The sequence below is a fragment of the Balaenoptera borealis genome, assembly GCF_965194805.1.
Source record: "Balaenoptera borealis genome assembly, chromosome: 7".
Lineage (NCBI taxonomy): Eukaryota > Metazoa > Chordata > Mammalia > Artiodactyla > Balaenopteridae > Balaenoptera > Balaenoptera borealis.
In genome coordinates this window covers 88,253,143-88,277,958 of record NC_138864.1, presented here as the reverse complement: position 1 = coordinate 88,277,958, position 24,816 = coordinate 88,253,143, and the positions used below count along the sequence as shown (strand labels likewise).

The 24,816-nt window shown below is 47.1% G+C and overlaps 1 protein-coding gene and 1 long non-coding RNA gene across 2 annotated transcripts in view; one reads left to right on the top strand and one right to left on the bottom strand.

Moving 5' to 3' along the window:
* EEPD1 (endonuclease/exonuclease/phosphatase family domain containing 1) overlaps window positions 1-24,540 on the bottom strand; it is a 115,832-nt gene extending 91,292 nt beyond the window's left edge. Inside the window, exons 1-2 of the mRNA XM_082399527.1 lie at window positions 24,048-24,540; window positions 22,560-23,619 (exon numbers count right to left, since the gene is read on the bottom strand). Of these exons, the coding sequence (XP_082255653.1) occupies window positions 22,560-23,437 (878 nt within the window). The 5' untranslated portion in view covers window positions 23,438-23,619; window positions 24,048-24,540. The remainder of the gene's footprint in view (window positions 1-22,559; window positions 23,620-24,047) is intronic.
* On the top strand, window positions 3,353-14,821 carry LOC309632249. The gene is made up of 3 exons (XR_014246812.1): window positions 3,353-6,214; window positions 13,919-14,201; window positions 14,631-14,821. It is a non-coding gene; the product is annotated as an uncharacterized lncRNA (long non-coding RNA).
* Window positions 24,541-24,816: the final 276 nt, after the last annotated feature.

The window sequence follows — 24,816 nt, the reverse complement described above, 5'->3', positions numbered from 1 at the left end:
GAATTCCTGACTGGCAGGAACATCAAGGGCTGAGAGACGGCTGGAGAGCTTGAGATGAGACAAGGGACAAAGGAGGGGTGACAGTGTGTGTGTGGCAGGGGGGGCTCACTGGGAGCACGGGGAGTGTGGAATCTATGCAAAAGCCCCGTGGGGATCCACCACGGTAGCATCTTCAGAAAGGTTAGGTCTTCCTTTTAGAAGTCATACTCTGACTGCAGGGTGTGGAGTGGAGCGGATGGGAGGCTCTGCAGGAGGCCTGGACCAGAGCCAGGCCTCAGCCAGCGAGAGGAGAAAACAACCATAGCCACAAATAATGACACAGATGATGGTCACGGTGACGATGACACTGGGAACCAGGGGCTGTTGTCAGTGCTTTACACCTATTAATTCAATTATTTGTCCCAACAACCTCTGGGGAGGTCCACCATCACCCCCTTTTCTGGGACAAAATGAGGCACAGGGAGCTTAAATGACTTACCTTAAGTCAGGCACTCATTGAAAGGACCAATGAAACAGATGTAAGAATGGCTGAGAAGTCAAATAAGATGTCATCTAAAGCCTAGAGCAGTAACTCTGTGATTGCTTTAGTGGGATAAAATTTACATACCATGAAATCACTAAGTGTACAATTCAATGATTTTTAGTAAATCTATAGTTGTGCAATCATCACCACAATCCAGTTTTAGAACACTCAGATCCTCCGAAAAGTCTCCTTGTGCCCATTTGCAGCCAATCCCTATTCCCACCCCCGGCCCCGACCACCAAATCCACTTTCTGTCTCTAAAAATGTATGCAGTAACATTTTAAGTCAAAATATATTGAATCATTTGGGGATTTATTATTTTTCCTTCCACTGAAGACATTCAAAGTACCTAAGAGCTACTTTAGGAGAATAAGGCAGCTTTATTTTTAGGTTGTACAATTTTATACCATATGCTATTTCCCTCCCACCTCTTTGTTCCTCACTGAAAATGATTTATTCTGCTTTCTGGCATTAGCAGTTTGTTTCCGAGTATATTTATAATAGAGTCAAGCACATATCAAGCTAGCACGATCTAGAGTCAAATACAATTATCTTTTTAATGTGAGATGTTTCTCTGTACACAAAAATAACGTTTTATTTCAAGTTTTCATTTTTATTTCAAGGGGGTCATTACTACGGAAAAATTATAACATCTCCCACAGAAATACAAACACTAATACTTGAGTAACTCAAACCCTGCTAATATTTTTTCCTACCTGTTCACAACTGTAACAGTGGTACCTCCCAGCATCTGAACAGAAATAATTTTTCCGTTCTGTAATCTGAACAAATTTTATTCAAATAGCCATTGCATAAGAGAACTTGCTGAATTTACTGGGCTCCCATGAGACCCAATTTTTCTACCATAAAACAAGGCCCAGGGAAAAGCAGTCCTACCTCTTCTCTCCTTCTTCCAAATTTCTGCTCTGTTCTGGGCTGTGTGAAGGAGGGAGTCTTCTCCAGGCCCTTCTTGAAATGATTTGCCATCAAGCAAGTGCATCGACCTTCCCTGGGAAGGCCTTGCTTTATCCTTTACCCTCTTTAGGAAACTTCCTTCCGTGGGGCCTTTGCTTAGCTTCCCTGCCCTTGCCACAGCCCCAGCCCTGCCCCATCCTGGGCTCGCCCTCATCACCAAGGAGGTGGGTCCATTTGTGGTTCCCAAGTTCCTGCTTTATTTGGAAGTCCCAGCGAGGGGCACAGGTGCAGAGCGGCCCCTGGGCCTCACCTCCTCAGCCTTGCCTTCTACTCTACACACATCCCCCCAGCTCCATCCACGCCACTCACTCCATGGCTGAAATTGTACACGTCCCAGCCTCCAACCCCCCCCAGCCCTCCAGCTGCAAAGAGTCACCCACACTTCTTCAACCTTGCTGGGACCGGGTGGTCTGCCTCTCAGCCCCTCTGGCTCCCCTCTTTCCGTGTCCAGCCTGGGCCCCAAGGTCCAGCACTTCTATGAAGCCAAGGAAAAGCTACCAGGTCAGGCTGGGCCCTGGTCCCCACAGTGGTCACACTGCTCTTGACGTCTCCCTTATGAATAGCTCGAGAGCAGTGACTCCTAACCGGGGATGAGTTTGCTTCCCAGGGGACATTCATCTGGAGACAGTTTTGGTTGTCATACCTGGGGCAGGGGGTGCTCCTGGCATCTAGTGAGTAGAGGCCAGGGATGTCGATAAACATGCTACAAGCCAGCCCTCACAACCAAGAATTACCTGGCTCAAGGTGTCAATAGAATGTGAATCTATGAAAACCTCAAAATGAAAAAAATGTTTAAATTCAAAATTGCCAAGGTTGAGAGACCCTGCTCTAAAACACATCCTTCTTTACATGTGAGGGCGAATTTCAGCCCGTACTGACTAGTCAACTGTTAAGTTTGTTTTAATCTTAAAAATGGATTTGTGTTTTGAAGAGGACTCTTAAGAGAGACATGTAACAAATGTCCTTTGATCCAGGTGTCCACACTTGTGCTGGGTCCGGACATGAGCCAGGTATATAACCATTCACCTGGTAAGAGCGATCAGAAGGCAAAGAGAAGGCCAGGGTCTTGGAATGGGCAGCACATGAAGAGCCCTGAAAATACAAACCATGAAGAACCAGTAGCAAACGCCAGCCTCTATTTGTCCAGTGGTCGCCTGGCAGAGAACAGCCTGTCACAAGGCCAGGGAGGCAGTGACTGATCCCAGATCAGAAAATGTCCAGGGCAGGTGGGTTTCAACTGGGCTTTGTGTGGTGCAGGCCCCTCCTGGGCCCTTAACCCAGAGCAGACCCCCTCTTATGGGCTTTATGTGTTGTACTTCCAGATGAGACTGCATTTAAAAAAATGTTTCCTTGGCTAAACAGAGTTTTAAAACCACTGGTCCAGGGGCTATATATCAGGGTGTATCAGTTAAGATTCTTTTTTTTTTAATTTGTTTATTTTATTTTATTTATTTATTTTTGGCTGTGTTGGGTCTTCGTTGCTGTGCGTGTGCTTTTTCTCTAGTTGTGGCGAGCGGGGGCTACTCTTCGTTGCGGTGCGCGGGCTTCTCATTGCGGTGGCTTCTCTTGTTGCAGAGCACGGGCTCTAGGCGCACGGGCTTCAGTAGTTGTGGCATGCGGCTCAGTAGTTGTGGCTCGTGGGCTCAGGAGTTGTGGCTTGTGGGCTCTAGAGCACAGGCTCAGTAGTTGTGGCGCACGGGCTTAGTTGCTCCACGGCATGTGGGATCTTCCTGGACCAGGGCTCGAACCCGTGTTCCCTGCATTAGCAGGCAGATTCTTGACCACTGCGCCACCAGGGAAGCCCCCAGTTAAGATTCTTAGTTGCAAGAAACAGAAACCAACACTGGCTGATTTAAGCAGAAAAGTATTTCATTAAAAGGATATTAAGGAGCTAGGGTTGGACGATCAGGAACAAGAGGCAAACGTGACCCAGAACTATGGTGGAAAGGACCCCACTGTCTCAATGCCAAATCCCTGATGTAGCAGCCTGTGCAGCTAACAGTAACCAGCCCTGGACATCACTCCCTGTCACCAGCCATACTCTCTCTCTCACACAATCCTGTGCAAACTGTCCCTACGGCCACAGTGAGCTCTTCTTTTTTTTTTTTTAATTGTAACAACTTTTTTCTTCCCCTCTGCTTCTTTTTATAAAGTCGCTATAAATTGAAGTTTGGGTGGATGTATTTAAATATTTCTCTTTTTTTAACTTAAGTATAGTTGATTTACAACATCATATTAGTTTCAGGTGTACAACATAGAGACTTGACATTTTTATAGATTCAGAGTGAACTCTTCATAGTTCTTGAGTTGTTAGTGCCACTGGCTCCCAACTCAGAGATTAGAACGGACACACTGACCTGCAGAGCCCAGGCCCTAGCTGCAAAGGATGCTGGGAAAGTGAGCCTTTGCATTTCCAGCTTCCCCCATGGGTGGTGGACTCTGCTGCCCATCAAGTCTTATAAGGACAGAAATTTTCTAAGCACAGAACGGGTAAAGTGGGAGGGACAGTGGGATATAAGGGCTCTGGGTCCTCAGAAAGTACAATGCATTGACAAGAGGGGAAAAAGGGCCCAAGTATTATTTATTTTTTTTTTGTATGTTTTAAATGTTTCATATCAAAACTAAAGGTCCCTACTTGGATGCCAAAAAACAAACTTCACTGTTTGGCCTAGAACTATGCAAAAGACCAAGGACATGGAAGCAGCTACCAGGCCACTTGGAAACCTGGTTAAAGAAAAAGAAACTTCTAATTTTCACCTGGGTTGCTTTTAGGTGAAATCAGATGCCAGTACCACTGGGCTTGGCTGAAACTAACCAAGGAGGAGAGCCTCCAATAATTAGTTAGAAGGCAGTGTACAGCCAACTGCATACAGGTCTTCCCAACTCTACTTACTCACTGAGAAAGTAGAAGAAGCAAAGAAGCAATTAACAGTAAAGATAAAGATCTATTTTAAAAGATGGGTATATTTATAACTCACACATACCCAGACACTCTGTGGGTGGAGGCATGTACAGACATATGCCTGTGGTCAAACAGGAATCCATGGACACGTGAGGAGCAAAAAAGATTTGCAAAAATGGGACTCAATAAATGATGTTTGAACTATAAAAGATAATTCCAAGTTCTTTGATCTCAAATTTGACATAAAATAAAGTCTGACTCACTGCTAGGGTTGCCCTGAACAAAGAAAATTAATTTTAAATTTAAACATTTATAATTTATGGTCACTACTTTTTTTTGGTTTTTTTTTTTTGTTTAAAGCCAGTGGCCGTGTTTTGGTTTTTCCACCGGGATTGCTCATATTTGTATACCTACTCATACAAGAAGGGCAATCTGAGATTTAAAAAGAAGAATTGATTTATGCTTGAAAAATATGAATCATGGAGAAAGGCAAAATGAACTAAAATTATTCAGGGTGAGACTATAAGGTGGAAGGAGATTGAACTGAGGTCTCCAAACATACAGAGAGAGAGCCTCAGAGAGGTTCTGACTGGCTGGTTTTTACTTCTAGTAGGAAAGACTTAGAAAAATGGGCCTAAACTACAAATAAGGGATGTACAGTAAGTGAAGGAAGAGTATCATGGTAATAAGAACAGTTAAATACTGGAATGAGTAACAGAGAAAACTCTGGAACTTTATTCTCTGGGGATTTTTTAAAAACAGGGAATCAAAGTATCTAAGATCTAAGCTAACACAGAATGCACAAGACCTTCGTGGAAATATAAGTTAAGCTTTATTAAAAGTTCCAAAAGAAGACATAAATAAATGAAGAAACATAGATTTTCCAGGAAAAGGTGACTTATCATTTCAATGATGTCAAATTGTCTCAAACTTCATGTATAAAGTCAATGCGTTCCCGATCAAAATTCCAACAGGATATTTGAGAAACTCAAACTGACTGTAAAACTTATCTGGTTAGAGAGGTTTTTTTTCCCAGCGTGCACTATGCTCCCTGTCTCCATGCTTTGCTCCTGCCAGCCGCTCTACCTGGAATGCCCTTCTGCCTTTTATTCCCTCAGCTAACTTCAGTCACCTTCCAAGATTCAGTTCAGGCTGCTTCTCTTCTAGAAAGCCTCCCTTGGACCTCTAGCTTGGGCTAAGGGATGCATCCTCCACAGCTTGAGTTTACACCCTGATCTTGGCATCAGGGTTAGCTATTGTCTACCTGCCTACCTACTACTATCTAACCCTGAACTGTGGGCTTGTCAAAGGGCGGGGCTAGGTCATTCATCTCTGGATACCCAACACCTGGCACAGCCTGGCACAGGACATGCTTAATGAACTGGAGAACTTTCTTGTAAGGTAACACCCAGATGACAACGCCTACGTACTGAGCACCTACCACGTGCAGCTCAGGGCTAGGTGCTCTATAGACCTCTGACCTTCTCCACTGACCAGCAAGGTTGCAGTGTGACAGCCCCTATCACATGAGGCAGCCAAAGTTCAAAGTTGGTTACGCAGCTTGCCCCAGGCCACCAGGCTAATAACGGGCGGGGCCACGTTTGGAACCTTGGCAGAGTTGGCTCCAAAGCTCTTTCCAGACCCCGCCCCGCTCCGCTCCCCACGTTCTCCTTCCTGTTGTGGAGCGCCTGCCACGTGCCGGTGCGCAGGATGATGGCGCACGAGACAGACCCAACCCCGGCCCCGCCTGTGCAGCGGCGGAAGAGGGCTGAAGCCCCAACCGGCGGAGAAACCAACAGGAGCCGGCACAAGAAGTGAGCGCTCTTCACCGCCCCTCAAATCAGAGCCTGACCCAGGGGGTCGGCCCGGCAGACGCTCCCCCCGACCTTCCCAGGGCATCCATCCACACACCACATCCATCCGTCCATTCCAGACGGGGATCAGGCACCGGGGCACTGTCTCCTCCCACGAAGGCCCCGGCCGCTCCTCAGGGCCTCGGCCCCGACCCAGGGAAGGTGGTCTTCACGGCGTCACCCACCCGCCCCATGCCAGCCTCCCCGCTGACGTCACCCTTGGGGCCCGCTTTCCCCGCCAGGCTCAGTGGCCGGGCGCTCGCCTCACAGCCACCTGCAGTCAAGGGCAGGCACTCACCGCCCCAGGGAAGCCAGAGCCGAGGCAGCCACTCCCCCGCTCTCAGGTTAGGGAATTTTTTAAGCAGAAAAACAAGGAAGGAGAGTTACCTGACCAGATGCCACGGTATTAACAACAGTGTGGTTACAGCACTGGAACGCATGAGTTGACACACATTAAATTTGCCATGCACATATGATAAAGGATGATAAAGTGCGCATACAAATCAGTGGGGAAGGAACAAGTTGTTTGTGGATGGGACTAGAAAAATTGAAAAAAAGAAAACTGGATCCTGACCTCATACCTACTCAAAGGTAGACTCTAGATAGAGTGAAAACTTAAATGCAAAAGATAAAACTACACAACTAAGAAGCTAAGAGGAAAATGTAAGAATTAACTTGGGGTGAGATGGATTTGTCCAACAGCATCCAAAAGGGGACTGATAGATTTAACCACAGCAAAATTAAGAATTTCTGTTGTGTGCAGGGCACCACAGACAAAGTTAACAGAGGGTGATAAAGTGGGAGAAGAGCTCTGCAATCTCTGAGACCAAAAAGGGGGCTGGCATCTAGAATGTGCATGAACATTTCAAAACAACTGAAATTTTAAAAAAAAGCAACTTTAAATTTTACAAAATGGGCAAAAGCTGAGAAAAGGTGTCCCCCAGAGGGGAAATCTAAATAGCTAGAAAAGTATGTGAAGGACATGGTGGCCTCACTGGTAGCAGGGGCCCTGAGGCAGCCTGGTTCGCCATCACCTGGGGATGGACACTGGCCTACCCTTGCACGTGGCCCATGACTAAGCAGCAGTCAGGAGCAAAGAACTAGCTGGAAACCATAAAAACACAAGGTTTTTTGTAGATGAAACCATTATGTTTTTCAAAGATATGTCTAAGGTCATATATTTAACACTGTGCACTGGGAATCTATGGGAGGGGGATGAATGGGGATGGGGATGAAGAAGACAATTTTTAAATAAAACCAAAGAGAAGTGGAGCCTAGCACTGATGGATGAGAGAGTGCCATAAACTTAAGACTCTTAACGATTCAACGCTCTACAGCTGGGTTCAAAAGAATAAGGATATAAACATTATACATATCATTTCATTTGTCTGGGGTGACTTAGGCAGAGTCCTGTGGGAGGTTCCTTCCTGGCCCAGGGTTCTGGAATTTGCAGATCTTATCATGAACTATCTCCGAATTACCTCTCATTGCAAATCCTGGCATAGGATAACGTTACATTTTGACTTTGGAAAAAAGTAAAAAAGTGCTGAAGTTCCATCCAAAACACATAATTTAAATGTGAAAATCAAAGGACACCAAGTGCTTCTCAAGGACAGTGTTACAAGTCCGGTGCAGCCAGACCGCTCCAGCCAGAATATGTAATGAAGCACACCACATGGAATTCTCCAGGTTCCTTCCCAGATGGGGGGTTTGTTTCTGTAGGATGGGAGGCATTTTTTCCTATTACAAAACAATTATTCTAGGTTAGGCTCTGGTATAATGATCCTGTGACTAAGGGGCAAGGAAGAGGGGAATATGGAGTGAAAAGGGAGTCAGCACAAAGATATACTTTATCAGCTTGGAAACAGGTGTGAGAACAGGCCACCCAGCACTATGCAGACAGTTCTCCAAAGAAGACACACAAATGGCCAGAAGACGCCCAGTATCACTAATAGTCATTAGGGAAATGCAACTAAAACCCCTAATGAGATACCACTTCGTGGCCATTAGTATGGCTATAATAAAAAAGAAACAACAACAAGCGTTGGAGAGGATGTGCAGAAAATAGAAGCCCTCATATATCACTGGTGGGAATGTAAAACGGTGCAGCCATTCTGGAAAACAGTCTGGCAGTTCCTCAAAGTGTTAAACATAGAATTACCATATGACTCAGCAACTCTACTCTTAGGTATCCACCCAAGCGATATGAAAACGTATGTCATACAAAAACTTGTACATGAAAGTTCATAGCAGCATTATTCACAATAGCCAAAAAGTAAAAATAACCCAAATGTCCATCAGCTGATGACTGGATAAAGAAAATGAGGTATATCCATATAATGGAATATTATTCAGCCATAAAAAAGAAAAATACATGCTACAACATGGATGAACCTAAGTAAAAAAAAAGCCAGACACAAAATGCCATATATTACATAATTTCATTTATAGGAAATGTCCAGGACAGGCAAATCCTCAGAGACAGAAAATAGATCAGTGGCTGCCTGGGGCTGGGAGGAGGGGAGTGACTACTAATGGGTATGGAGTATCCTTGTGGGTGATGAAAATGTTCTGGAAGAGTGGTGAGGGTTGTGCAACTTTGTGAATATACTAAAAACCACTGAATTGTACATTTTAAAGGGGTGAACTATATGGTATGGAAATTATATCTCAATTTTTAAAAAATCCTGTGTCCCCAAAGCCCTGCATTCCCGACCTCACTGGATGATAGAATTGGATGACTTCCTCAAGCGCCAGCTGGGCCCTGTTCCAGGGAGCACCTCCCTTTTTAACTTGTCTCTCACACTTTCTAGATATAAAAGACTAGGAAAGAACTGTCCCCTTCCTTAACCTCCTGGTTCCATCTCCAGGTTTATGGATTACTCTGCCTCTGAATATAAAAGTGTTTGGGCTCTGAGTAATTCTGCCCAGCTCTGAACTTCTGCTCTACACTCACCAACCATGTGACTTGGGCAAGTTTACTTAAATTATTTAAGTTTCCTTATGCGTAAGGTGGGAATACTTTGCCAACCTCACTGGGATGGTGCAAACATTAAGTTAGTTAATGAATATAAAAGGCTGAGCAAGAGCACATGGGGCAAAGTAAATAGTCAATAGATGTCAGGGGTCGTTTCTCCTTTCCACAAATGCCTGAGTGTTAGGGTGCTGAAACTAGGCTGTATGTACAGTCTGGGGGTACAGAGGGCATCACACAGGCAATGACAACAGAATGCCTGTTATGGGAGGGGAAACGCAGGCCAGTAGGGGAGCCCGTAGCTGTGGTGCTTAACAATGTCAGGGACAATCGAAGTTGAGTAGATTTCACAGTGGTCCCTCTGAATCACACCTTTCCACGGCCATGCTAAAGGGCACTAAAATTCTAAAGGGCAGACAAACTCATGTGTCACCACTACTTGTAGCCAAGGGCAAGCAGAGAACTTGGCAGAGTGGAGCCGCTGCCTTGGTGGGGGTGGGTAGAAGGTTTCAGGTCACTGCTGGCATTTCAGGAGAAAACCAAGGACTGGCAAGGTGGAAGGAGAGAAGTTCAAGGGAAACAAATCCCAGTCCCTAACTGCTGGTGTGTACTTGCCGTGGCCCGGCCAGAAAGCCGTTCCTCTTGTCCAGCAGACTGTCACTCCAGGAACTCTAAGGCAGCTTTCTCCAGCATTTAAACTGTTAAACAAGTACTTGAAATCATCACTGCCCCAGGAAAAACCAAGAGGAACAGGCTTCTCACAAAAAGCCAAAGAGGAAGTCCCTGGGCGATTTCTCTTACACCATCTTGTTATGGGCTGAATCATATCCCCCAAAACCAATATGTTGAAGTCCTAACCCCCAGTACTCTAGTATGTGACTGTATTTGGATGCCATTAGAGTAGCCCCAATCCAATAAGACGATGTCCTCATGAGAAGAGGAAATTTGGACACAGACAGGTGCCGAGGGAGGACCATGTGAAGACACAGGGAGATGACGGCTATCTACAAGCCAAGGAGAGAGGCCTCAGAAGAAACCAACCCTGTCGACACCTTGATCTTAGACTTCCAGAACTGTGAGAAAATAAATATCTTTTGTTTAAGCCACCCAGTCTATGCTCCTTTGCTCTGACAGCCCTAGCAAACTAATACAATCTTACCTGTAAAAACAAATACTTTTCCTTCTCTGAATTGAAGGGCATTTGGTAGAAATAGTGACCATTTTCCCTCTCTGGAGAAAAAGCCTAAGGGTTGGAAGGGATTTTGTGATTCAGAAGAACTGCATACATTTAAACATATAGCCTTTGTCAATATAATCCATCAATAAAAATACCACAGTTATTTTGATGAACACAGATATGTATCTGGAATCAGGGGTTATGGGTAATCCTGCAGTCTTATCTCTCACTCATCACCCAGTTTATTTCTATATCTTGCTTTGGTAGGTCAATGACAAGAAATTCCTGATTTTCATAGATTAGATAAATAGTTGCAAATAGTAACATTCTGAACAATCATCTAGAGTCTCAGATGTTCTTCAATTTACCCAAAAGTCTAAAGGACAGAAGCACCTTTTATTTCCAAGCTGAAACTCTCCCAATATCTAAGTTGAAACTCTCACAATATCTAACAACTATTTGCACTTTTACTGTAAGTGTTGGAAACATCAAAACTAATACAATTCAAGATTACAAATCTACTCCAAACAGTCCTGCCTGGCATTTAACAGAGCCCAGTGTGTGAGTACTGAGACACGAGTCTCTTACACAGTTTCACATGTATGAACATGAATTTAACATGAACAAAAATTGAACTCGAACATTAAATTCAGAACGGTTAAAAAAGACAGTACAGAGTTACAAACTCGGAAAGATGTTTTATACACCATCGACTCCAGTCCACCTGCTTATTAAATCCCTCCCAGCTCACAGTTATTCATGAGTTTCATAAGCGGGCCATCTATGGCACTGAAGAAAATGCTGACTAGTACAGGTATTATTAGGTCAAGATTGTTTTAAAGAGCTCATTACTCCTTTACCTCTTTTATTTCTAAAAGTTGCACGAGATTTGGGGGAAGAAACTGGGTCAATGAACTCCTGACCTTATAACTAGTTATATTTTTGAGTCAATCTTCTAGAAAAAACAACAGTGCATCAGTAACAACCCACAGTTACTGCCAGGGGTCTGCAATATACATCCACAGCAAATGCTGTCTCTAGACTCCAGAAATAATGTAACTTGAGCCCAGGTACTAGTGTTCTTAAAAACACAACAGAGGTTGTCCTAACCAACCTCTGCTCAAGGGATCCACCAGACTGTCCCCACTCCCTTCGTAAAACATGCTGAGAGCTGGGCACCCGTGGCACGCTGAGCTCTCCCGGAGGATAAGCGGTGCACTTCCCCTCTCGAGTGGGGCATCACATGCTCACCCAGGGTCAGCTATGTCTGTCCCCAGACTTGTTTTTGTCAGTTGTATATATTACTGTGGTCTCCTAAATGTGACACAGACTGTCGAAACAGGAATGTGAGCAGAAAAAGCTGTTTCTAAGAAAAGGAAGATGAATGTTAGCCAAGCTTCTATGAAAGCAAATTGTTTCAAGAGACTGCTGTCAAAATAGGTGTGGGCAAGATGATTGTAAAAAGACTGGAAAGTCATAAAAATATAGTATCCCACACTCAGATTGCTTTGCAAATACCCTTGCTCCACTTTGAATAAAGAAATACTGGATACACACACACACACACAAAATGATATTGTTAGCAGCATACTTATGCAAGATCACAACTAGGGAACTCAAACCAAGGTGGTTAAGGGAGCACCTAGTCCAGTAAAAAGGCTGGGGTGATGAATAAAATACAAATTTGTGGAAAAGCATTAGTGAACTAACAGTAGCTTTTTATCATCAAGCCTTGGAATCTAATTGCTTGGATTATAATCCAAGCTCCATCACCTAAAAGCTGTGTGACCCTGGGGAAAATTACTCAGCTTCCCTGAGCCATCTCTCCTCTATCTGTAAGAGGACTGATGATGGTATCCAGTGTAAAGCCATCAGCCACAGTAATTATCAGTGTTAACTATCATTGTTTTTGTTCTTGGTACAACTACTACTACCACCACGGTCACGGACACTGAAAATATAATCACCATATGTGGAGGGGGAGGGACACGCAGTATTTCACTGTTTAAAATGAGTCCTCAAATTAAAAACAACTGGGAACCACTTCGCAAAGAGCTAACCAGTAAAATGACACAATGACCTGCAGCTGCAGAGGCTGCTCACCAAGCAAGGAAGGACAAAGCCCCAAATCTACCGGCAGGTGAGTCCCAAGCCTAATCACTGGTACTTAGAGGCCACTAAAATTTTTACTTTTTCCCCATTTAAGAAAACAGAGACTGCAAAAATATTTAAGTCAGACTGAATTTGCTTAATGAAAATACATTCTGGGGAATTTTTTTTTTTTCATAGAGAATTGGATAAGTATTTTTAAAAACAACAATCCACCTGAGCCCTCCCACTTTAAAAGACACCATGCTTTTAGCATAAGCTGAGAAACACGAAGTAGTGACTTCACCCTCCAGCTTTTGGGTGAGCAAACCAGATTCAGATCCCTAGAACACAATAAAACCACACCCAAAACGCACACAACCTTCAATGTGACCACGTGAACAACATTCTCTTGGCATCACATTTCAGGAGTTTACAACAGCTTCTAGATAAAACAATTGAAGGCCCAGTTTAACAGCTTAATCAGGTAATGGCTGAATCAAAATAGAATTCGCAGGAAACAAGGGCTTGTTGGAAACAAACAACTGAGCAACAGAGGTAGGCAGCTGTGCTCAGTAAAGAAAACTCAGGGTTTCTTTACCCAGTAGTTTAGTACAAGGATTCAAGACTTCTTTAGGGGCTTCCCCGGTAGCGCAGTGGTTAAGAATCCGCCTGCCAATGCAGGGGACACGGGTTCGAGCCCTTGCCCGGGAAGATCCCACATGCTGCAGAGCAACTAAGCCTGTGCGCCACAACTACTGAGCCTGTGCTCTAGAGCCCGTGAGCCACAACTACTGAAGCCTGCACGCCTAGAGCCCGTGTTCCGCAACAAGAGAAGCCACCGCAGTGAGAAGCCCGTGCACCGCGACGAAGAGCAGCCCCCGCTCGCTGCAACTAGAGAAAGGCCGCGCACAGCAACGAAGGCCCAATGCAGCCAAAAATAAATAAATAAAAAATAAATTTAAAATTAAAAAAAAAAAATTCTTTATAATGAACCGCTTACTCTGAGCACATCTCCCCAGGGTTTCTACCCACTGGAGTCCAGCTGTTTGGCAGCTGTCAATCAAAACATTACAATAAAAACTGCCATCCAGATCAGGCCTGTGTACAGTCATCAGGAATAGGATCGGGAAGTCTCTGAGGTTCCTAAGTATTTGTTGAGGACTCCAAACAGAGCAGGGCATTTCTGTGGCCTATCCTGGATGTTCAGATAAGACTCACTGGTGTGGAATTTCCACTAAGCTGCACATGACTACACACAGACCAGGGTGTCCATGATGAACACATCACATTCGAGTGAAATGCATGATTTTATTTGTTACTGGCAGAGATTGTTATTAAGGAACTCCAGGATGAAATCTTTTGTAAGGTAGGGTAATTTTGAAAGAAAAATAACACCTACCTCAACGCTCTTCTCTACCGTGAGGCACCGTGTGTGGGAGCCTGCCACGTTCCCAGTCTGAGCATTCCAGAGCCGAGCCCGGGCGGTGGGCCAGCTGGACCCCTGCATGTCGGGAGCTGCCTCTGACTTCCTCCTCACCAGGCGGCTGCAGTGGGAGCGGCGACTTGCACGCCGACAAGACCCTAGCCGCTCAGACCCCAGCCCCGCCCACCGGACTAACTCCTCTCCAACCACCTGACTTGGTCCTGTCCTCCAATCCTTCCTCTGTGCTGAGGTCTCCACCCACCTGCGAGAGCCAAGCTAACAGGTACCAGACCCCTGTGCTTATTAAGCTTGACCTCCTCGTTCAAAACACTCATCCCCCCCCACCCCCACCCCCACCCCCCACCCCCCACCCCCACCCCGGTAAGTACCTGCGAACGTGTCTCCTTGTAAGACTGTGACCTCCCTGATGCCAGGGCGGGGTCTCCCTGTGCCTCTGACCTCACCAGGTAAGTGCTCTATCAGTGTTGAATTTAACTTATGGAAATGTCTTTTGATAGAAATAGTTACCTAAAACTCCCCCATATATGTCCTTGTTCTACGTGTACTTGATACTAAACAGCAGAAGTGGCCTTGTCAGATGCCCAGTGTGTGGTTAGGCCATTTAAGATGGCTGTTCTCTTGTTCTCTGTACAACCCCTGCTCGACCAGTCCCTGTTTCACTCACATGACTACCCAATCCTCTTAATTATAGGGCTTAATTAGTCCCTGGTAACTGATGAGCACACCGGACGTCAATTCCCCCCTACAAACGATAGCCTCCTTCTCCAGCAAGTACCAAAGACTGCTGCCACGTCCTGCCCACCGTCTGCCGAACAAGGTGGGGTATCGATCCAGGACCCTTTGTGTAAGATTCCCCAGTCCAATAAACAATTGATGTCTCTGTCACTGTCTCTGGGTGCTTTGTTCGTCTCGAGGCTGGACAACTATAAGGCTTGGAGGACTGCGGGGTATAGCCCAACACCCGGGCTGCACAGAGGACCACAAGGCCTCTTCCTCCCTCCACTGTGGACCAAGATCCCACACCTGTCCAGAGTGAGGCAACAGCAGATGGAGGGGTGAGGTCAGCAAGCTGCATCATGCCGACACAATGCAGAGGCAGGTGAGTCAGCCCCGGGATTTCTTAAATGCCTCTGAGCCTGTCTTCTAGGAATCTACCCAGTTAATCCCCACAATAACCAAAACACAGGCAAGTCTTTCCAGTTTTTGCCTCTAAAGATCCTCTTATCCCCACCCACTTCTCCTGCTCCCCCGTCACCATCCTTTTCAGCCTTTATTCTGTATCAGCCTCTCTACTCAACTCCCAGCACCCACTCCAAGCGGCTCCCCCAGCAGCCAGAGCAACCTGGTAACAGCTAATTCATCACCTCTGCTTCTAATCCTCTGTGGCCTCCTCCCGCTGTTAAAGTAAAAGCCTTGCAGGGCCCACCCACCTGGCCCTGCCTCCCCCTGCAGCCCTAGCCACCTGCCACTCCCGGGACTCCACTCTCTCCAAAACAAACACTCTCAGGGCCTTTGCACTTGCTGGTTCCTCGGGTGAAGCACTCTTTCCCCCAAGTTTTTCCATTCCTGGCTCCTCAGCTGACCCTAGCTTTCAGCTGAGGCTTCCTTGACCCCCATCTACTCAGCAAGCCTCCATCACCCTCAGCCTTCGCCACTCCCCGTAATTATTTATCTGTGTACTGACTTGTCCATCTTCTTACCTAAAATGGAAGCTCCATAAGAGCACCAGCTTTGTCTTGTCCTACACTTTATTACCAGAGCCTGACACAGAGCTTGGTACTTAGTGAGAGCTCAAAAAATTTCTGTTGAATGAATGAATAAGTAATAAAGGAATGAATATCTCCTGGAAGAATCAATACTTTCCACATCCCCGCCCTACCCTCACCAAATCAGGTCCCAAACGGGCTCAGCTTTCTGGAAAGACAAAAGTAACAGCTTTCCCTTGGGTGAAATAAAGCCTGCATCCGCCCACCCCAGGCCTTCCCTTCATTCACACTCTCTTCCCTTATTAATCCTCAGCAGTCTTATTCCTGACCACCTTTCTCTCTGGAAACCACCCAGATCTCCTTGGCTCAGAAAACCGGAACTCCGCCTTGGAGTGGAGCCAAGGTCGCACGCAAACTCACACTTGAGGGTCCGGGTGGAGGGGCCCTGGCGCCCTCTGGAGTGCTCTACCTCTGGCCAAAGGCCCTGTGCTTCCGAGGAACAAAAACAGGAAGGGAGCAGAGGCCTCCAGCGGCTTGACACAGTCCCGAGAGTCTAGGGAAAGCCCTGGTGCCTGGCCAGCCTCAGACCCAAGACAGGGAGGAAAGAGCAGGTGGGCCGGGGGTCAGTCAAGGGACGTGGAATTGGGGAAGAGACACCTCCACTCCCTGCTCTGAAATCAAACAAACGTCTGGCTTCAAAACCTGATTCCAACATCTCCATTTCTGAAGGCCACATGGCTGCCATTTAATCCCTCTGAGCCTCCATTTCCACAGCTGTCAAAATAGATTTCACAATTTCTACTTTAAGGGGATTGCTGGGCACTTTGCCCCCAGATGTTATGTCTGGCTGCATCCATCTACCTTTCAGTCCCGCAGGATGAGCCCATTATTCTTTTTTTTTTAAGTAAATTTATTTATTTTATTTATTTTATTGTTTTGGCTGTGTTGGGTCTTTGTTGCTGCACCGTCTTTTCTCTAGTTGCAGCGAGCCGGGGCTACTCTTCATTGCGGTGTGCGGGCTTCTCATTGCGGTGGCTTCTCTTGTTGCAGAGCATGGGTTCTAGGCGCATGGGCTTCAGTAGTTGCAGCACGTGGGCTCAGTAGCTGTGGTGCGCAGGTTCTAGAGCGCAGGCTCAGTAGTTGTGGTGCGCAGGCTTAGTTGTTCCACGGCATGTGGGATCTTCCCGGACCAGGGCTCGAACCCATGTCCCCTGCGTTGGCAGGCGGATTCTTAACCACTGCACCACCAAGGAAGACCCAAGCCCATTATTCTTTTTTTTTTTTTTTTTTTTAGAAATTCACGTTCTTTTATTTATTTATTTATGACTGTGTTGGGTCTTCGTCTCTGTGCGAGGGCTTTCTCTAGTTGTGGCAAGTGGGGGCCACTCTTCATCGCGGTGCACGGGCCTCTCACTATCGCGGCCTCTCTTGTTGCGGAGCACAGGCTCCAGACGCGCAGGCTCAGCAATTGTGGCTCACGGGCCCAGTTGCTCCGTGGCATGTGGGATCTTCCCAGACCAGGGCTCGAACCCGTGTCCCCTGCATTGGCAGGCAGACTCTCAACCACTGCACCACCAGGGAAGCCCAAGCCCATTATTCTTAAAGGAAAAATTCAACCAGGTATCAGTCCTACTCAGTGACTTTTGATAAAATGTATGGATTTTTCAGACTGTTTTGAGGCTGAGCCATAAAAGCTGATTCACATTGCTTAACTTGGTTTAAAAACAGGGCCAGTCTGACTCCGGAATTCAGCATATGCACGTACACCGCAGCCATTCAATAGGTGTTTTTCATTGAATGAATCAAACGACAAGATGGGCTGTGTCTACATTGAGCCTACTAATCGAGTCTGATCAACTAAAATCTCTTTTTTCACAATGAGTGCGTGCTGCCAGGCACTAATTCACCTTGTGCTTTGATATCGCAAACAAACACGAGGCAAGAAAACAGACTCAGACCGTAAAAAGGCTCAAGACTTTATGTTCCCTTCTGATGGAGGCCATGGGGAAAATGTACAAGTGGGATGCTAAACCTCCTTATTTCTTTTGGAGATTATCTGTCAGCTTGCACAGGACTTACGCTTTCAGAAACCAAAGGGACTTTCCAAAACAGAACAACTCCTCAGCAAAAAACAGAAAATAAAAATTAAACAACCTTCTCAACATCACTAATCATTAGGGAGATGCAAATCAAAACCACAATGAGATACTACCTCACACCTGTCAGAATGGCTATCATCAAAAAGACCACAAATAACAAATGCTGGAGAGGGTGTGGAGAAAAAGGAACCCTCGTGCACTGTTGGTGGGAATGTAAATTGGTGCAGCCACTATGGAGAACAGTATGGACGTTCCTCAAAAAAATGAAAAATAGAACTACCAATATCATCCAGCAATTCCACTCCTGGGCATAGATCTGAAGAAAACAAAAACACTAATTTGGAAAGATATATGCACCCCTATGTTCACTGCAGCATTATGTACAATAACCATGATATGGAAGCAACCTAAGTTCCCATTAATAGATGAATAAAGATATTGTTTATACACACACACACACACACACACAGAATGGATTACTCAGCCATAAAAAAGAATGAAATTTTGCCATCTGCAACAACATGGATGGACTTGGAGGATATTATGCTAAGTGAAATAAGTCAGACAGAGAAAGACAAATACTGTATGATATCACTTATATGTGGAATCTAGGAAACAAATTAACAAACATAACTAAACAGAAACAGAGTCATAGATACAGAGAACAAACAGATGCTTGCCAGAAGGGGCCAGGGGGAGAGAAATAAGTGAGGGAGATTAACAGGTACAAACTTCAAATTACAAAATAAATGAGTCACGGGTATGAAATGTACAGTGTGGGGAATATGTCAATAATTATGTAGCATCTTTGAATAGTGACAGATCATAACTAGACTTATCATGGTAATCATTTTGAAATATACAGAAATATCGAATAGCTATGTTGTATATCGGGAACCAACCTAGTGTTGTAGGTCAATTATACTTCACAAACAAACAAACTCTTAGAAAAAGAGATCAGATTTGTGGTTACCAGAGGCGGGGTGTAGAGGGAGGAGAAATTGGAGGAAGGTGGTCAAGAAGTACAAACTTGCAGTTAAAAGATGAGTAAGTACTACGGACCTAACGTATAAAATGATTAATATAATGAACACTGCTGTGTGTTACATATGAAAGTTGTTCGGAGAGTAAAGCCTAAGAGTTCTCATCACAAGGAAAAACACATGTTTTTTTCTATTTCTTTGAGTTTGTATCTATATGAGATGATGGAGGTTCACTACATTTATTGTGGTCATCACTGCATGACGTCTGTAAGTCAGATCATTAGGCTGTACACCTTATGCAGTCCTGTATGTCAATTATATCTCAGTAAAACTGGAAGAGAAAAAAAGAAACAATCTTCATTCCATAGGCGGGCTGCCACCAAATTTTGCAAGGGTATTTAGCAGAAGCAGTCCTCTTTTAGTCCTGCTCCATAAATACTGAAAACAAGGAAAAACACTGCCTAAGACTGAGATTTGGCAAAGGAATCTGATGAAACCCGTCGGTTCTGTGCCACAGCGTGACGTCCCTGAAGGCTCCTGGTGATCGTGTGATTATTGAGCTTTCTGCTGTCCTATCTCAGGCTTCACGTGCAAAACGTGATTTCTTGTAACTCATACACACCTGTCCACCAATGCAGCAGCATCTCAGGGCCAGAGCAGACTATCCCGTTAGAGTCCCACCCAGGCATGCTTTAGTCCCCCACCTACTAAAGCAAACCCACAGAGAGGAAAACAAGAGCCAGCTACTCTCTTTGCAAAAGAAGTGCCCAAGCGTTTGTGTTTCTGTGGGCTTTTTTCCCCATTAGCTACATTTAACATATGGAAAAACTGAGACTTGGAGAGGTTAAGGAATTTTATCAGTTTAACACATTAAGAGGTGGAGCCAAGGGTTTTCGTTTTGGGTTTGTTTTTTTTTTTTTTTTTTTTCCTTTACAATGGTTTTAATGTAAGAAAATGGGACTAGCACACAATTTGGCAAGTGCCCTTGGTTAGGCAGAGTGTGGGATGCCTGAACAAGAGGCAGGATAAAGGTGAGGTGCTTATAAAACAGCACGCCTGTGAAGGGCATGGGTCTAAAGTCAGAAGGTTCTGGGTCCTAGTCCCAGCTGAGTCACTAATGAGTTGTGGGATGGAGGTAAGTCATTTAACTTCTTTGGTTTTAGTTTCCTCACCCAGAGATGGAGACTCATTAATAAAAGCATGCATTACCTACTTCCTAGAGTTACTGAAGAAATCAAATGAATGTGAAAGCTGTTGGAAAATATGAAGGCACACCCAGAAGTCAGGTAACTCCTGTACTACATATATATTAATGTATGAAAATTAAGAGCCACCCAAAACATTACATGCATCCATTCTTGCTGAAACTAAATGTATTTCCTCTTACTAATAAAAGGATCAGCTGGAATGTGAGAGATTTTTGTGAATCAGGATGAACACAGCTCTTGGAGAATGTGCACTGCTGTTTTGAAGACACGTGATCACAGCCAGGCATCTTTTGGTGCCCTAGGACAGTCACACAGGCAAATGGACCCACTCCAGTTCTGAAGGGGGTCAAGCCCTAAGCCAATTACTTCAGGTTTACCAAACACTAACAAGGTGCCTGGAGCACCCAGAATACTGAACACATCGTGAACAGGCAAAAGGAACCACCAACCCACAGGACAATAGATGTGGCCAAGTGTGAGAAATGTGATGGGGACATAAGTCACATTTAAAGTCACTCCCAGATGCTCCCTTCTATACCCTTCTGGGTTTGGGTAAGTTCTTCCTGCACTCTCACCTGAGGACAGCAGTCAAATACCTTCAACAAATCATCACCCCTCGAGAAAATCCAAACATGAGACACCAGGACAAATCCCTCGCTGGACAAGCTAGCGCTCTTCCTCGGTGTGCCCCTGGCTGCCCCAGGTCTGCCCTGCAGATCGGAGCCCACTCTGAGGTCGGCTGTTTCTTGCTCACTCTTCCATTTTCTACCCTTTACATTCATCTGTTCTAGAATCTGAATAAATCCTTCAAACTCTGGCCAGAAAGAACATCATATGGTTGAATAACAGGATGATCAGAACAACCAAAGAAAATAGTACCTAGAAAGCTCTGCCTGGACTCACAGACCTTGTCAGAAAAGCCAGTGCAGGGGAAGGCGCTTTACAGGGCAACCCACAGGGATAGCTGACTGCCGATACACAGTACAACAGGGCTCAAACCTTAGTGCATATCAGAACCACCCAAAGGGTGCGTGAAAACACAGAAACCCAGAATTTCTGAGTCAGTTGCTGATGCTGGTCCAGAGACCACACTTGAAAACTCTGTCATAGTTAGTGGGCAAGGGCTACCCAGTCTATCATTCTTATTGGGGCAACTTCAGATCCTGATTCATCCTCCTCCACCCCCCAAACTAAGCCTTAAGAAAACTCATGATAGGAATTAAATAGCTAGCCCTCCTCCTCCTCCTCCTCCCTTCTCCTTGCCCATACATACACCCATGCAGCCATGGATGGAGAGAACAATTGCCAAGCCAGTCCCGAAAAGTACCTCCTAGGCTGAGTCCCGTTTTCACCTGTGAACTAGATGATTTTGCAAAAGGAGTGAGTTATGCTGCAAAACAGAGGACATGGCGGTGCAGGAAGAGCACTCAGGGGTCCCCCAGGTCCCGTTCCCTGAGCTGGTGCAAGGTCCCTCAATCCTCAGTGACGGAGCATGCCAGTGGGACGGTGCCAGGGAAACGTTGTGACCTGGTTTTCTCCTCACTCATTTATCCTGATGCTCTGCCACAATGCACTGTGATTTCCCGCCGAGAAGTCACTTCATGTCACTAACTGCCACCTCACCAGCCTCACCAACAGCTCAGTGCAAAAGAAAGCAGCGAGTGGCCCTAAACATACTGTGTCTTGGGGGGTGGCATGGCCAATTCCCTCCAGACCGGGATCAGAGGGTTTCTGCCCTGGAAGGGACCATTAGAAACATTTCTTTCCTTCCCAAAGTTGATTATGTTATATAATACACTATTGCACTAACAGCGCGAGTTACTGCTACAATAATATTGTTTTGTGTTAGGGAGGGTTAATGGAAGTTCCTACAGAAAGCAGTGTTGTGAATAATGTAAACACTCAGTGATAAGAGCCCATCCTACAACTCTCATCCTCTATGGTTCAAATGGGAAAATCTGGCCAATATTCACCACACTTCAGCTTGGACTTTTCTGACTCTGGGACAGGAGAGGTTACATACATTTGGGGCTGCAACTGTGGGCCTAAAAACCAACTTCAAGCTAAATAAGGGAAAAGAATGAAGAGTGATTCATTCACAGCATTTTGGTAAATATACATAGCACATGTGTTTGCAAATACCTGGCCTTTAAGATGATTTTCTGCACACAAATAGGCATATTTGGTGGAACGAATGTGACTTTGCCTCCCAAGAAAAAAAGAAATCCAAGTAGCTCTTTCATAGATGCAAAACTGCAGTAGTTCCCAGGCTCTGAGTGCCTGATCTGGTGTGAACCCCATGAAGTCTTGTAAGCCAAACTATATTCTCCAAAGCAGTAACACCAATACAATCTCCACTTACCCCAAAGTTAGGAACTGATCTCAGATATACCATGTTCAAGATACAGACCTCAAGCCCAGATAGCTGTATTCAGAAAATTCTGGAGCAGAAGAAGAGCTCAGCCACTCAGAATACTGCACAGTACTGGCTGGGGCCTCAAGAACACTGATTTAAAAATCTTGCCCTCTCCCTACCCCCCAAAAATCCACTCATTTGCATGCACGAATGAGGCCACGCAACAGCTGCCTTCACACCCAGCACCGCTGGTGGGTCTTGTCCTCACCTGTTTTCCAGAAGCGTCATGCACACCACCTCTCGCACCCCAGGGTTGTTGGCCTTCTCCACTGAACAGCCCTGCAAGTTCCAGGTGGCCAGCCTCAGCACGGGCCGCCCGTCCCTTGTGCCTCCGAAGGCCTCCACCGAAGGCCGAGTGGAGATGATCTGTGTAGGCCCCCCCGGGGGCAGGTCCAGGTCCTCACTCTGCAAGCTCAGCGAGGTGGGGCTGGGGTGAGGCTTGGCGGTGAAGGTCAGGCCCCCGTTGGTGTGGGTGGATGGGGGCCTGGACCTCTCGGCAAACACCTGGTGCCGTATCCTGTCCAGGAAGGCGGCATTGACCCCGCCCATCCTCACCAGGTCCTCGACGCTCCGGAAGGGCCCGTGCTCGCGGCGGTAGTCCACGATGCTGACGGCCATCTTCTCCGTGAGGCCGCGCACGCTCATGAGCTGAGCCGGGGTGGCCGTGTTGATGTTGACGCGCGGGGTGAGGGGCACGGCGGTGGCCAGGTGGTGAGGCTGCTGCTCTGCCAGCAGGTCCCGCCTCAGGGAGCTGGGAGAGTGCTGCGCCGAGCTGCCCTTGCTGCTCACGCAGATCTCAAACTTGACCTGCTCCAGCTTGGTGGCACCCACGCCGCTGACCAGGGCCAGGTCCTCCACCTTCTTGAAGCCACCGATGTACTCGCGGTACTCCACGATGCTGCGTGCCACCGCACGTGTCACCCCAGGCAGGGTCATCAGCTCCTCCTCCGTGGCCGTGTTGATGTTGAGCCGCTCCTGATTCACCAGGATGTTGCTGAAGTTGCAGGCCGCGCTGAACTTGCGGCTGTGGGACAGGTCCGAGGGGTCCCGGGGGATGGAGCGGTGGCAGCCCAGGGTGCTCCCCATGGCCGGCCAGGATCAAGGGGCCAGGAAGGCCTCACCACCACAGAAGAACTCTCTGGCTAGGGAGGAAGCGCAGCTCACAGGCACAGAAGGGAAGGTGCAGGATTCAGGGCATGAAATGGTTACCACAGACAAACACTAAATAGCCATGCCCAGCGTGTCCAAACCACCTTTCACTTGGCCACCTGGAAAACAAATTAATAAACATACAAATCGATCGAATCAGTTAATCAGTTTGCATTAGCACTCCCTACCTAGAGCTGGAGTTCTTAGCCAGGAGTCCAGGGCTGATGCCTGTCTGTGAACCTCTGAAAACACACATACAAGAGGGCTGGTCCATGAGGATTTCTGGTGAGGTCCAATTTTTATCACACTGGGGTCCAAAAACGCTATAAGTCGCTTCTCTTGGAAAGGGACCTATCCCCATCAGCCTACACCTCTCGTCCCTGCCTCTCTCAACTCTCCCAGAACTGGGGCCATCTCCCCCTGCTTCGGTAGCCCCCATCTGGCACTCAGCGCCACCAGCAACTTTGGAATTCCGTCCTCACTAGTGCGGGCACGGAGAAGGGGTTTATCGCCCCCTACCAGACCCGCCGCCGTTCCGGCGCCCCACCTCTCAGCCGCTCCTCCAGGGCTTCCTCCTTCCACCTGCGGCTCCGAGGCCTGAGCCCAGGCCAGGACAGCGCTGGCCCGCTGCCTTCTGAGCCAGGGCCCGCGCGGGTGCGGGTCAGGGGCGGGCCGCGGGATCCCTCCCACGCCGCCTCGGGCCGCGCGTCCCAGCTCTTTCTGCTGGAGAAACTCTCAAGAGTCTCTCTCCCAGAACCGGCAGGAGCTGCAGGGCTTTACGGAGGCGGCAGCGGCGGTGAAATCCGGCCGCCGCAGCTGCACCAAGTCTTGCGGCTGTACCAGGTCTTGCGGCTGCACCAGGACTTGCTGCGTTGCCGCAGCTGCGTTGATCCAGACAAAAAGTCCTGCCCCCGACTCGAACGCGGGATCCGCAAGAACCGCGTCCACACCCCAGCACCAGAGACACTGCTCCCGTTCGCCGTCCGTGTCAAAACCGAAGTCCCGGCCGCAACGCCCGCGCCTCCGCTGGCACCACGGCCACGCCTCCTCCAGAGCGCCAACTCCTCCCCCGGACTCCGGGGCACGTGGGGGCGGGGCCCGAGCGCTAGGCCCGGACCTGGGAGCTCCAAACCCGAGAGCGCGCGGGCGGGGCCGGGACGCGAGGTGGAGGAATGCGGGGCCCAGGAGTGTGAGAGGCGGGGCTCTGCTGGGAGAGGGCTGGCCTGAGCGCGTGGGGGTGGTGATGGCACGGGGAGTGCGGAGGCAGGGCCCTGCCGGGAGGAGGCGACCCCGGGGGCGCAGAGGCGGGATTTAGA